Raw genomic sequence first — 13,308 nt, forward strand, 5'->3', positions numbered from 1 at the left:
AAGAGCTCTGAAACAGGTTTTTCATAAATTAGGCACAAATTAACAGACAGATGTAAAGCTATTTATTTAATGTAATTATTCAGATATTTTGCTATCAAAATGTGTTGTATTACTGGGTGCTAAACTATTATATTTTTTATTCTGAAAAATTCTGGATTCTGAAACACAGCTAGTCCTCAGGCAAAAGAGATTTGGGGTCTATATTAAGCCCTTAACAGGCCTCATTTACAAGTGCATAACTTTTACACTAAGTTATTACATTTTGGTGTTCAGTATATTTTCCCAAATTTGAGGGGACCCAGCATTAGATCATTGTTCCTTGGAGCCAGAAAAAAATTGATTAATAGTATATCTTTTGCGGTATAACTTTATCCCAAAAGATTTATGAAAGAATTGTTTCAGGCTCCCAAAATGTACTCTGTAGACATGAAAGACTCTTGCAGTCTTACCAGGACTAAAGTTTTCTTTGGACACTTAAGTGACCTGAGACTATTAGCAACCTCTCATTTCAAAAAGCCACCCGTCACCTAAAATAAGAGCACCCTCCTGTGAGAGTGAGCTCCAAGACAGGTAAATTTGGATTGGTTGGCGGCTGGGGGCCAACAGTTATAGCAGGGGGCACAGTTTTCTGGGACTTGCTCTCCAGGTTCCGTGTCCGTTGAAAAAAAAAAGGATTGTGCCATTTTATTTTATTGCAGGTTATTTAAAACAAGTACAATAGGTACAGTTGACTGAACAGAAGTTGAGCAAGGCTAAAAGCTATTACATTATGTACCTACAACTATAACAAAACTGACATCATGTTCTTGAACTTCCATACAGTTGTGCCCGTCATTCCGTTGCTGGGTTTCACATTCTCAGTAGGTTCACACAAACTAGAGACTAGGAGAGGAATAACATGGAACGTGTCAAGACAACTTTTTGAAACCGCAATATGTGGACACGTTGAAAAGAGGAGAAAACTACATGTATAAAACTGCAGATAGTCTCTGCTGAGGCAGTCCGGGCGGGGGTTGCTTGCTGGTGAAGGTTAGTAGGGAACCCTACTTGTTCGAAAGGCATTTGGATGTTGCAAATGGATCCCTAACTAAATCATTTACATGTGAAGATCTGTATTGTGAAGCTTTTTAGTGGGGAGAGGTTGATGCACATAAAGTGGCCTTGTGCTTAAAAACATTAAAAAAATTTTGTTTTAATTATCAACAGGAGGAAATGGCAGCAACACCAGATATTAAATATGCTTCAAGGAAAGTTACAAAATGTGTTACTCCCGGCAAACTTGAACTGTGCTTTGGGATGCGTTTCTGTGACTCTATTGTTATGGGTGAACGCAGGAAAATTGGGAAATAAGGAATTGGGGTCGGGCGCAGTTTAATTTTCATCTTCAAAAATTGAATCTCTCCAGTCTAAAGCAAGTTCTCCTTGGCAAAGTTTAATCTCAATTCACTGTCAAACAGCCAAAACAAAATGTTTCCCACGAATATTCTTCTGGTTGTTAAAATCTCAGTCAGCCCATTCGCCCTGAACAAACGTCAGCTCTGGAGAAGGTTCAATGGAGACTTTTCTATAAAGTTACATCCTTGATTTGAGTTCAGAGGGGACAGTCCTCTGAGGAATGCTAATGTTGATGTCTGAAGACTTTGTGTTCAATATGTTTCCATTTCAGGTACCTCAATGGATGCTACTTGTCTTTTATCTCTGTCCACTGTAAGTTCTCAGAATTATGGAAACTTGAGAAGAGTAATAGTAAACATTTAACTTTGTAAATTATGTTGGCTTTTAATAAAAGAGAGCCTCCAGCATTAATATTGCAATTTGCCACCGTGCTCGAGAAACAAAAACTGGCAAAGATTACTCATCGGGGATCTCTGTCCTCTCTGTGACTCGAAGAAAGAGAATTTTCCATAACCTGTTCTCCTAGCACCTGCCCTATTCCAGGGCTGATAAATTTTGTGCTAAGGTCAAGGTTAGGCCTGGCAAAAGAACAAGATCTGCTTTTCTTTGTTTTATGGGTTTTTTTTAGACTCTCATTCAACTTGAAATAAGAGAAAAGTAAAGTTGAAACAAAACTGCATAAAATGAGACCAAAACAAACATGAAAATTTGCAGCGCACGGCTGAGCATCACGGTCCACGGAAAGTGCTTCTGTTCAGCTCTCTGCGGGAAGCTCTCCACAGTCAAAAAGGCCATTTGCTTTGAATGTAGCTGACAAAAGTCTCTGATCGTCTTTGGAATTAGTTTAGGAGAAAGGTATGGACGTACATTTGTCTTTCAATCCATTCGACGAAGTATGACACATTGCTGTAAACCCCAGGCCCCAGGACTTTGGAAAAGCATACGGAGCCCCACGACGTTAAACCAAATAATGTCCATTGTCCTCCAGGCCGCTCACAAACAAGTGGCCCACCGCTGTCACCCTGTAATGAATAGCAGTGCACATTAGTCACTGGTATTTCAGAGCCCTCATGGCGTCCGTGTTATCCTGAGGGTGCAATAAAGGCAAACCTGGCTTAACCAACTTCTTGGAAAGTTTTAACAAAGCTCTCAGTGCCAGCTGGTGGCACTTTCCACTACACAAGTGGAACTTGCAAAGGAACATTTTACACTCTGATCTTTAAAAGAATGGAGGTGGGGCACCTGGGTGGCTCAGTCGGTTAAGCATCCAATTTCAGCTCAGGTCATGATCTCACAGTTCATGGGTTCGAGCCCGGTGTCGGGCTCTGTGCTGACAGCTAGCTCAGAGCCTGGAGCCTGCTTCAGATTCTGTCTCTCTCTCTCTCTCAGACCCTCCCCTGCTCATGCTGTCTGTCTGTCTCTCTCTCAGAGATAAGTAAAACATTAAAAAGAAACTTAAAAGAATGGAGGTTACTTGGGAAAGGGCTACATTCTTTGTTTTCCGGCAAATTAGAAGATTTCTCAGTCATTTCCTGTGCTATATTAACATCAGGCATCATTTTCTCTACTTAGCATATCAGTAAAAGGCGAAAGATTTATATGATCTGAAGAGAAACCAGAGTATTCTACTTAGCGTATCAGAACTAATTCTCTCCTAGTTTGATCTCGCTCCTTAACTTTGAGTCATTTTATGAAGTTGGAAGTACCCAAATGGAACAAAGATTTTGTTTTCTCCACCAAAAAGTACTTAGAAAAAGAAAAAAGATTGCAGAATAACCCTATTTTCAAGATTCTTGCTCTGTGAATGAGTGCATTCAGTAAAAGACACTGACAACTTGCTTGATTTCTTAACAGATCTTAAGATCTGTCCAATTAGTGTACTTGAATGGAAAACACCACATAAGAATTATTTCCAGCAAGTTATTTTGTGGATAACCTATATTCTATTTCACATGCACGGGGATTTTCATTCTTGACATCTAACTTGAGGCGTTGCAGTTCTTTTACCCACATATAATTAAGACACTGTGGCTTTACAAATGTTAATATTTGTTACACCTGAAAAGATCACAGATTAGGCAAGTTCTGCACGGCCTCAAAAGAGAGGAATTGATATCCTGGAAAATAAGGATGTAAATGTGGGAATTCATGGTGGGAATTTACCAATAATCCTTGTCCTGTAAGAATTTCAAACTTGGAATGAGATAGATGGTCTTCGCCGCTCTGGTCATGTTGGAGAAAAACAGTAATTATGTTTGTTGATCCTCCTCTAAACACTTTCCCTTGGATTAGCTCATTTAATCCTCATGAAATCCCTATGAGTTGACAATAATTATAACATGTGTGTTGGAGGCACTGAGCCTGAAGCACAGAGCTAGCTTTAGACCCAGGCCATCTGACACCATGACTCCAGCTCCAGAACTACTTCGTCTCAGAAGCGTTAGCAAATACTACTGCTATTAGAGTGAAATGGAGTTTGTTTTTAATTTTTTTAAACATTTATTGAGAGACAGAGAGAGACAGAGCATGAGCATGGGAAGGGCAGAGAGAGGAGGAGACACAGAATCTGAAGGAGGCTCCAGACTCTGAGCTGTCAGCACAGAGCCTGATGTGGGGTTCAAACCCACAAACCACGAGATCATGACCTGAGCCAAAGGAGGATGCTTAACCAACTGAGCCACGCAGGTGCCCTGCGAAATGGAGTTGGTTTTTTTTTAATGCTTTATTTATTTCTAGGAGAGAGAGAGAGACAGCGTGAGCAGGGGAGGGTCAGAGAGAGAGGGAGTCACAGACTCTGAGACAGGCTCCAGGCTCTGAGCTGGCAGTCAGCACAGAGCCCAACAAGGGGCACGAACCCACGAACCGAGAGATCATGACCTAAGCGAAAGTCGGACGCTTAACCGACTAAGCCACCCAGGCACCCCCTGTTTTTGTTTTGTTTTTTTTAATTTTTGGTGTTTATTTATTACTGAGACAGAGAGAAACAGAGCGTGAATAGGGGAAGGGCACAGAGAGAGGGAGACACAGAATCTGAAACAGGCTCCAGGCTCCGAGCTGTCAGCACAGAGCCCGATGCAGGGCTCAAACCCACAAACCGTGAGATCATGACCTGAGCTGAAGTCGGACGCTTAACCAACTGAGTCACCCAGGTGCCCCCAAAATTCAAAAAAAAATCAAAGTTTTTGACTGCGCTGTGTGCTTTGTGGAAAATGGAGATCTTTGCATTCCTAACGTTCCAATGCCATAAGCCCAAATAGTATAGACAGACCTTGCAAGAGGCTGAATAAATTGCTCTGCCTGGAAGCCAAAATGAATTTTTTTAAAGCAAAACTTACTAGAAACATTTTGTCCGACAAATTCCACAGTTGTTTCGTCTTCCCTTGTGCAAAAGCAATAGCAAAATGCTGACTTAATTAGGGTGAGCTGCTTATTATGTCAGAGTGTTATTAACATTGGACATGCCGACGTTACCTCCAAAAAAGAAGCCCGTTCAGAGAAGGGAATGGGCAAGGGGTACATGGTAACTTGGGAGTTCAGTATACTGAAAGATGCTGTCGATAAAATCAAATGTAATTAACATTAACAACAACAACAACAAAAACGGGGATGTGTACAGGCTGGTATCTCTATACTTTCAGATCAGGAATTTAGCCAAATAACTATTCAGCATCTTCTCTGCAAGGTTCTGTGCTAGGATCTATGCAGATGAAGAAGGCACTATTTTTTGTCCCAGAGAGGTCAAAGGTCTGCTTGGGTACCAAGCGTAACTCTACTTGAAAGCCAGGTCTAAGGACCATGAGAAAGGAATCTTCAAAGGACCGAGCGATTACCGCCAAGTGGACGGGAACAAAAGTGCCTTCCCATGATGGGGATTTTGAGTTAGGCCCTAGTGAGACAAACAGACAAGCGTCAAGTGGAGAGCAAGAGAGGAGAAAGGAGCAATTCAAACGCAAGGGATTGTACAGCAAAAGGCACAAGTTGCTCGTTTTGGTCTTCTTCCTCTTTGTCATATTGGGCTTTAGGCCAAAGTTTATGTTGGGCTTCAGTATTGATCCCCGTGATTGATTTCTAGACCTTCACAGAAGGGTCTACAGCTTCCAATGTCGGCTACGGATGTAATTAAGGAAGATAATGAAAGGTTCTGATGAATAATCTTGCTCCAGACCTGATGAAAACAAAAAAGTAGCTTTTGATGATTTGTTTTGTATTCGTCTCCCTAGGGATGTATTATGGAGTATCTGGTATGCATTTGCGTCTCCCACAGTGTTGAATTCCAACTACTCCCAAGGTCGGGAAGGCCTAGTCCTACCAGGCAATGTGGTATGAACCTGGCTGTGCCTGTACCTGGGCTTCAATTCTCTTTCAAAGAACACCTCCCTTCTCTTTTAGCAAGTAACAGGGGATGAAGAGGCACTCATTTGGGGTGGGCCTCCAGATTGTGCTGGGAACGGGGAGAGATGGATGCACACTAATCGCTGCTACCGGGAGTGTAGAGGTTGAACACCTGGACCCTGAAGCTATACTTCCTGTGTTCACATTCTCACTCTACCACCTCCATGCTGGGTGATTTGGGGCAAATCACTTCACCTCTCTGCTCCCTTGTTTTCCTGCTTTGTAAAATAGTACAAACAATGTTACTGCCATAAGAGCTGGTTGTGAGGATTACATGAGTTACGAAAAAGCACTTGGAAGAGATACTGGAACACACAAGCACCAACTGATAAATACTAATGATACAGTTACTATTCATTGTGCCGGACATTGCACACACGTAGGTGAAAGATAGGGGCTTTCACATACATGGGCTCGGGTAATCATAACCACACCCTGAAAATTAGAATCAGCCCCATCTTCTGAGAAAATTCTAGAGAAACTTCTCCAGGTCACATTGGTCTTACAGGCAGAGATAGGATCTCACCCAAAACTTCAGGCTGCACATTCTGTGAACCAAGATCCACACCACGCTGCCTCCCCAAACACTTTTTCTTTTTCTTTTTCTTTTTTGGCTTGGGGAATCAAACCTGGGCCTCTTGCATGAAGGTAGGGATTCCTCCACCACCGGCCACCTCAGGTGGACGATTTGTGGTCAGGAAGCAGAGAGACTGTGGCCTCAGGGAAACCCCAAAGGAGCCACCTGCCTCCCTCTTTCCCGTGACAATTAAGGAATCGCTGTTGGGCCATTTCGAGCCCCCCGATTAGCCTGTTTTGAAATAGGCCGCCCAAAGTGTTCTTTTATTATGTTGTGTGAGTGGTGATGATATTGTTGATCTCTTCTTCAATTCTAAAATGCGAGGGGCAATCTGATTTACTCCACAGCAGTGAAATAACAAGAGTCTTTCATAGCAGTGGCACGGTCATAAGTAGCACTGTTATAAACTTCCTTGAAGGAGAAAGAGAAATTAACAATCCCGTTTACAATTGCACCAAAAAATGATAAGCTATCTAGGAATAAACTTAACCAGAGAGGTGAAAGACCTGTACTCTGAAAACTGTCAAACACTGATGAAAGAAACTAAAGATGACACAAAGAAATGGAAAGACACTCCATGCTCTTGGACTGAAAAGAACAAATATTGTTAAAATGTCTTTACTACCTACAGCAGTCTACAGATTTAGTGCAATCTCTATCAAAATACCAACAGCACTTTGCACAAAACCAGAACAACATTCCTAAATTTATATGGAACCACAAATGACCTCGAATAACGAAAGCGATTTTGAAAAAGAAAAGCAAAGCTGGAAGTTTCACAATTTCAGACTTGATGTTATATCACAAGGCTGTAGTGATCAAAACTTTCTGCTACTGGCACAAAAATAGACACATAGATCAACAGAACAGGATAGAAAACTCAGAATAAACCCACAAGTATATGGTCAATAAATCTTCAACAAAGCAGGAAAGAATATCCAATGGGAAAAAGTCTCTTCAAAAAACGGTGTTGGGAAAACTAGTCAGCATGTACATGCACAGGCAGTAATGTCTCTGACATTGGCCACAGCAACATTTTTCTAGGCAACAGAAATAAAAGCAAAAATAAAGTGATCTATTGTATCTAAAATTATCTACACCGAAATAAAAAGCTTCTGCACAGTGAAGGAAACAATCAGCAAAAACTAAAAGAGAGCCTATGGAATGGGGGAAGACATTCACAAATGACATACCCAATAAAGGGTTAGCATCCAAAGTATATAAAGAATTGATACAACTCAAGACCCACAAAACAGATAACTCAATTAAAAAATGGGCAGAAGACACGAACAGACATTTCTCCAAAAAACATATCAGATGGCCAACAGACACATGAAAAGGTGTTCAATGTCACTCATCATCAGGAAAATGCAAATCAAAACTACAATGAGGTATCACCTTACACCTGTCAGAATGGCTAAAATGCAAAAATACAATAAACAAGTGTTAATGAGGATGTGGAGAAAAAGGTACCCTCTTGCACTGTTGGTGGGTATGCAAACTGGTACAACCACTGTGGAAAGCAATATGGAGGTTCTTCAAAAGGTTAAAAATAGAACTATCCTATGATCCAGTAATGGCATTACTAGGTATTTATCCAAAGAATAAAACAATTCTAATTCAAAGAGACCCATGCACCCTGATGTTTACAGCACCATTATTTATAATAGCCAAGTGTTCATTGATTGATGAATGGATAAAGAAGATGTGGTGTTTATTTATACACAATGGAATATTATTCAGCCATAAAAAGAACGAAATCTTGCCATTTGCAGTGACATGGATGTAGTGTGAGAGCATAATGCTAAGCAAAGTAACTCAGTCAGAGAAAGACAAATACCAAATGATTTCATTCATATGTGAAATTTAAGAAACGAAACAAGCAAAGGAGGAAAAGAAAAAAGAGACAAACCAAGAAAGAGACTCCTAATTATAAAGAACAAACTGATGGTTGCCAGAGGCGAGGTGGGTAGAAGGATGGGTGAAATCAGTGATGGAGATTAAGGAGTGCACGTGTGATGGGCACTGGGTGATAAATGGAACTGTTGACTCAGTATATTGTACACTTGAAACTAGTATAACATTGTATGTTAACTATACTGGAATTAAAATTAAAAAATGGAAAGCAAAAAATAACCTTTTTGTTCTTGCCTGGTTTCCAGTTCAATATAATATTCAATGAATGTTTATTATATGAAAATAAAAACGCCTCCCTGTATTGCTAAGTTTGCATGCTTGGGAAACTACTCTGACTACGGAAACTACTGAAACTACATGACTATGAATCCTGGGTGCCTAAAGCAATCAACGTGGGAGCGATCGACTCCTGAGACAAAGGGAGTTCTCTCACACACCCTGGAAGGTGGGGTGTTGTGTGTGCTTTAACGCCATCACCTTGATGGCTGAAAACATCCTTTGGTGTCCCTCTGCTGTGGGCAGGGAAGAGAGACGGGGAGGGGAAGCCTGGTTGGAGCCATGATTACCATTAGCTTCTCATAGAACTTGTTTGTCTTGGCTGCTAAGATGGGCCAGACAATTGCTGTTCTTCCTTTTGCTGACCCAGGGTGCTATTCCCCATGCAGTAGGATGAGAAAGCTGAGGGCAACCTGGGTGAAGGGCATGGTGGTAGTTAGGAGGATCACTTGGGTATTGGGTAAAGTACATACTGTGAAAAATTAAACATTTGGTAATAAGCAATGTTCAAAAAATATTCCCAAAGGGCCACACATGAATCATAATGAGTTTATATGGACCCATTGATGTTATCGCTGAACTGAATCTCCTCAGTAACCAGAAAGCAACTTACCATGCATGAGTCGACTGTGCCGGACTCATAGCCGGCACATATCATCCGGGTGGTGATGGTCTTCATGTCAAAGTAGGATTGGCAGTGCTCCAGAGAGATGATGCGGACTTCTCCCTCTTGCAGCTTAAAAGGCACTGGATTTTTTTTTTTTTAAAGGAAGAAAAAAACACAATATGTAAGAGGGTAAGATGACTCAAGATGAGGCTAACTGTATATGAACTGATTCCATCTGTATGCCAGGAGCACCAAAATCTTTACTTAAAGCATCATTTCAAAGACTAGTCTTGTTTGGCATCAGAATTTTCCAATTAGAAGTGTTGATAGGAATCATCTCGTCAAAGTCCTTTATTTTATCCATGGGAAAACTGAGGCACAGACTCATCTGTAACTCGGTTAGGTCACTTGGCTCGTGCTTTTCCTCCTCTTAATACATATTGCAACAAGAACAACAGCTAACAATAGGCCAGGACCTGCACTCTGGGCCTCTTTAATCTTTGCAATAATCCTGTGAAATAGACCATTGCCATTGTTTTTTCCATGGTAGAGTAATCTAGAAAGTCAGGGTTAATCAGACCTTTCTAACTGAATTCAGACCCTCGCTCTTCATGCCAGGCCATATATGTGGTACGTGCAATGTCACGTGATTGCTCTGAGTTTGGTGTGGCTATTGTGGAAACAATACAAGTAGACACAATATAAAGCATATTCTGCTGCTATACCACGTCACGGTACTAATTATAACTCTGAAAAACCAAGAGCCACAGGAATGGTGACATCACATGCCTAACACTGCCTTCAAAAGTCTTCCATGGGAGCTTGTCAGAAGGCATTGACTCATTTCTATCTTTTGACTTTTTCCTCCTGTCCTCAACTGATCACATAGAAAAGAAACTCAACTTAGCCCCAGACTTATCTGACTGAATTTTGAGAAGAAGGAAAAAAAAAAAAAAACAAAAAAACTGTCCTTCAAATTGGCAGTAGCTAAGGGATAATGGGACATCAATATACATCAGCATTCCCAAGAGCTGTGCTGGTGTTCTTGATACAGTCTGGGTGGCCAGCACTTACCGTAAAGTAAATGTCTCATTGATTACATTCTTATTCTCAACTTTTAGTAGGTCCGACAACACGAGGGAATACATTATGGGGCTGGGAGTAGGTAGTACAAATTGTTTAATTTTTAAGTTTTGTAGGTTTAAATCATCTAGGGAGCCAAACTATTTTAATCAATTGAAACAGGCGAATAGCAAATCAGGTTTCCTTCTGGAAGGACTTACAGCTTGTGACAGATGTTGACAAGACCAAATCATAACAGGGAATTGGACATGTGGCCGAGCCGCCTGACCGCGGGGCTGAAACTGCCTGGCCTCTGGAGAGTGACTTTGCCTGCAGAGCGCCACTCACTGGTAGAGACGGCGTGAAGCCAGCAAGACTGAGAAACCCGATCTCACGGGGCAGCCCGGGGCAGCGGCAGCGGCTCCCCGGAGAAAGAATCTGGGGTGCAGAGAAGGACTTTTGGGGCTGCATGTGACCGTGGCAGGTCTACACACCGGGAAGTGCTGACATCTCCCGCGTGCGTGGAAGGCGGGTGTGTGACACGCGCACCTCGTATTCGCTCTCTGTGGCTGTATTTTTAGAAATGCAAATGGGAACCTGGTGCCAAAGGCTGGGCGGTAACATCGTGTTTTTCAGGTACAAGCTGAAAAGCAAGAGCTTCTGAGGATGGTGGCTTACTTTTGTTGCCCATGTGTCCCCAGCCTGTGATGTAGCAGTACGTATCGGGCTCCAAGGACTGGTCTGGGCCGGGTAAGCAGACGGGCCGCACGTAGCTGGTTTCGGCGATGTCTTCACTCAGCTCCACCATGCTGATGTCGTAGTCCACCACCGCTCGACTGTAGCGAGGGTGCAGGATGATGCTCTTCACCAGGCGCGTCTGCGTGAACGTCGACGGGTGGTCGAGATTGTTGATGCCAAACACCACTTTCCAAACGGCAGCGTTCTCTCTCCTAAAATGATCAGTTCAAGAGCTATTGGCATCTTAAACTCAAATTTACATTGTAAAAATGTACATGCAATTTTTAAAAAGTGAATTTTATTTGTTTTGAGAGAGAGAGGAGAAAGAAAGAGCTGGGGAGGGGCAGAAAGAGGAGAGAGAGAGAGAGAGAGAGAGAGAGAGAGAGAATCCCAAGCAAGCTCCCTGTTGGTCAGCGCAGAGCCTGACACAGGGCTCAAACTCATGAACCTTGAGCTCATGACCTAAGCCAAAACCAAGAGCTGGATGCCTAACAGACTGAGTCACCCAGGTATCTCTAAAATGTACATGTAATTTTTCAAATATTTTATTTATGTAAATATTGGCTCTTTCCCTGCCCAATGTATTTATATAAGAAGCACCTCTATAATGGCCTGAGCAATTTGTAAGTAGGTATTCTTGTAGCAAGCAAAGCTCATGCTTCTAGAATGGGGCTGTTTCGGAAAATAAAACTGGTTCAGTTTGGAAGGCAGGCAGGGTAGTTACTTGCTTCACTGAGTGGGAAAAATAATAAAAAGACATGAAGAAGAGAAAGGAAATTCTGGGGCACGGAGAGCTCTGAAAGATAAGTGAGTAAAGTGTTTTAAGGTGGAAATTGACTAGAATAATCCCAGCAAGTGCTGAAAAACAATAGCATTTTGTGAGACTGACCACTGGAAGGTGTGGTAAACTTGTTAAGCCTTTTGGCTTGAAATTTTCAAAAGGTTCCTCCAAAAACTTGCCATTTTTTGGAGGCACTTACTCCTTCTCAGAGGAATTTCTAGGTCTTGGCTTTTTATTCTCCTTGCTTTTCATTTTTCCTCTGGTCTCCTCTTCTTCTCTGCTCTCAAGTCTATGTCGAAGTGCCTCCAGGCTCTACCGTCAGTCTTCGTATTCCCTACTCATCCCCTTGAAGATTTCATCCAGTCCAATGGTTTAAAATGCTACCAAATCCTGGTTAACTCGTAAACATGTATCTCTAGCTCCCCCCTCCCCCCTGAGCTGCAAATTTGAATACCCAATCATCTACTCAACACATTCGCTTGTATATTTAACAATAGCTAAGGTTTTTTTAGTGCTTGCCACACTTTTGACAATGTTCTAAGCATTACAGATGCTTAGTACTTATAACCCTGTGACACAGTTGAAACGTCTTTCTCTTATACCAACATCATCTGCATCTGCAGGTCTTCACTTTCAAATATACCCTGAATCTTGTTGTTTCTCCCTCTTCCACAACCTATCTTAATGTAACCACTGTCAAGTACTTGGACCACTGCAATGGCCTCCCCAAAGGAGGCCATTCTACACTTAGCCCCCTGAGACCATTTTCCTCACAGCAGCAGAGTGATCCTTTTAAAAGCAAAATTAGAGGGGCACCTGGGTGGCTTAGTCAATTAAGTGTCCCACTCCTAATTTGGGCTCCGGTCATGATCTTACAGTTCATGAGTTCGAGCCCAGTGCAGAGATCACATGGGATTCTCTCTCTCCACCCCTCCCCTGCTCTCTCTTGCTCTCTCTCTCTCTAAGTAAGAAGTAAGAATTTTAAAAAATTAGATTGAGTCCATCTCGTGCTCATAACTCTCCAGGGAAATTGAATCACACTGGAGACATTGTAGACTTCTCCCCATGGCCCCTGAGCTGACTTGCTCCATTCCAACCTCAAGAACTTTCTAGTTTTGGACATGCTGAGGATATCCCCAACAAAGGCTCTTCCCTTTCAGCTCCCATATGGTTCCCACCTTAACTGCTTCTCTTCTTTGAGGTCTCAGCTCAAACACCACCTTCTCACAGCTATCCTCCTTGCCACCCAGTCTAGGCTTTATTCTGTCCCCATCACTCTCTACTCTCAACCCTGCTTGAATTTTTATCCCATTGATATCAATGATATCAACACATCTGTTGGTCTATTCTCTGCCTTGTACCCAGCATACAAGCCCCGTGAGGCCAGGGACTCGGCCGATCTTATTTGCAGGCACCAGGAACAGGTACGTAGCAGGTTCTCAACAAGTATTTGCTTCATGATGGCTCAATGCATGAACATTTATTAGGGGCCAAATCTGGCCACCTAGGCAAGGTCTATTCTTCATCAACTCCTCCCCACCCCCTCTACCGTTCCCAGTCCCT

The 13,308-nt window shown here is 42.3% G+C and overlaps 1 protein-coding gene across 5 annotated transcripts in view; it reads right to left on the reverse strand.

Moving 5' to 3' along the window:
- The window catches only part of CORIN (corin, serine peptidase), a 247,819-nt gene that overhangs the window by 1,667 nt on the left and 232,844 nt on the right, over positions 1–13,308 (reverse strand). For 3 of the 5 annotated variants that reach the window (XM_039241112.1, XM_039241113.1, XM_039241110.1), the window contains 3 exons: positions 10,905–11,176; positions 9,171–9,304; positions 1,168–2,417 (listed from right to left, as the gene is read on the reverse strand). In XM_039241112.1, the coding sequence (XP_039097043.1) occupies positions 2,235–2,417; positions 9,171–9,304; positions 10,905–11,176 (589 nt within the window). In that variant the 3' untranslated portion in view covers positions 1,168–2,234. Of the gene's footprint in view, positions 1–1,167; positions 2,418–9,170; positions 9,305–10,904; positions 11,177–13,308 lie in introns of those variants that run through there. The other 2 variants (XM_039241111.1, XM_039241114.1) reach the window with 2 other exon arrangements.

This window comes from Hyaena hyaena, unplaced genomic scaffold (genome assembly GCF_003009895.1).
Source record: "Hyaena hyaena isolate Hyena2069 unplaced genomic scaffold, ASM300989v1 scaffold_187, whole genome shotgun sequence".
Taxonomy (NCBI): domain Eukaryota; kingdom Metazoa; phylum Chordata; class Mammalia; order Carnivora; family Hyaenidae; genus Hyaena; species Hyaena hyaena.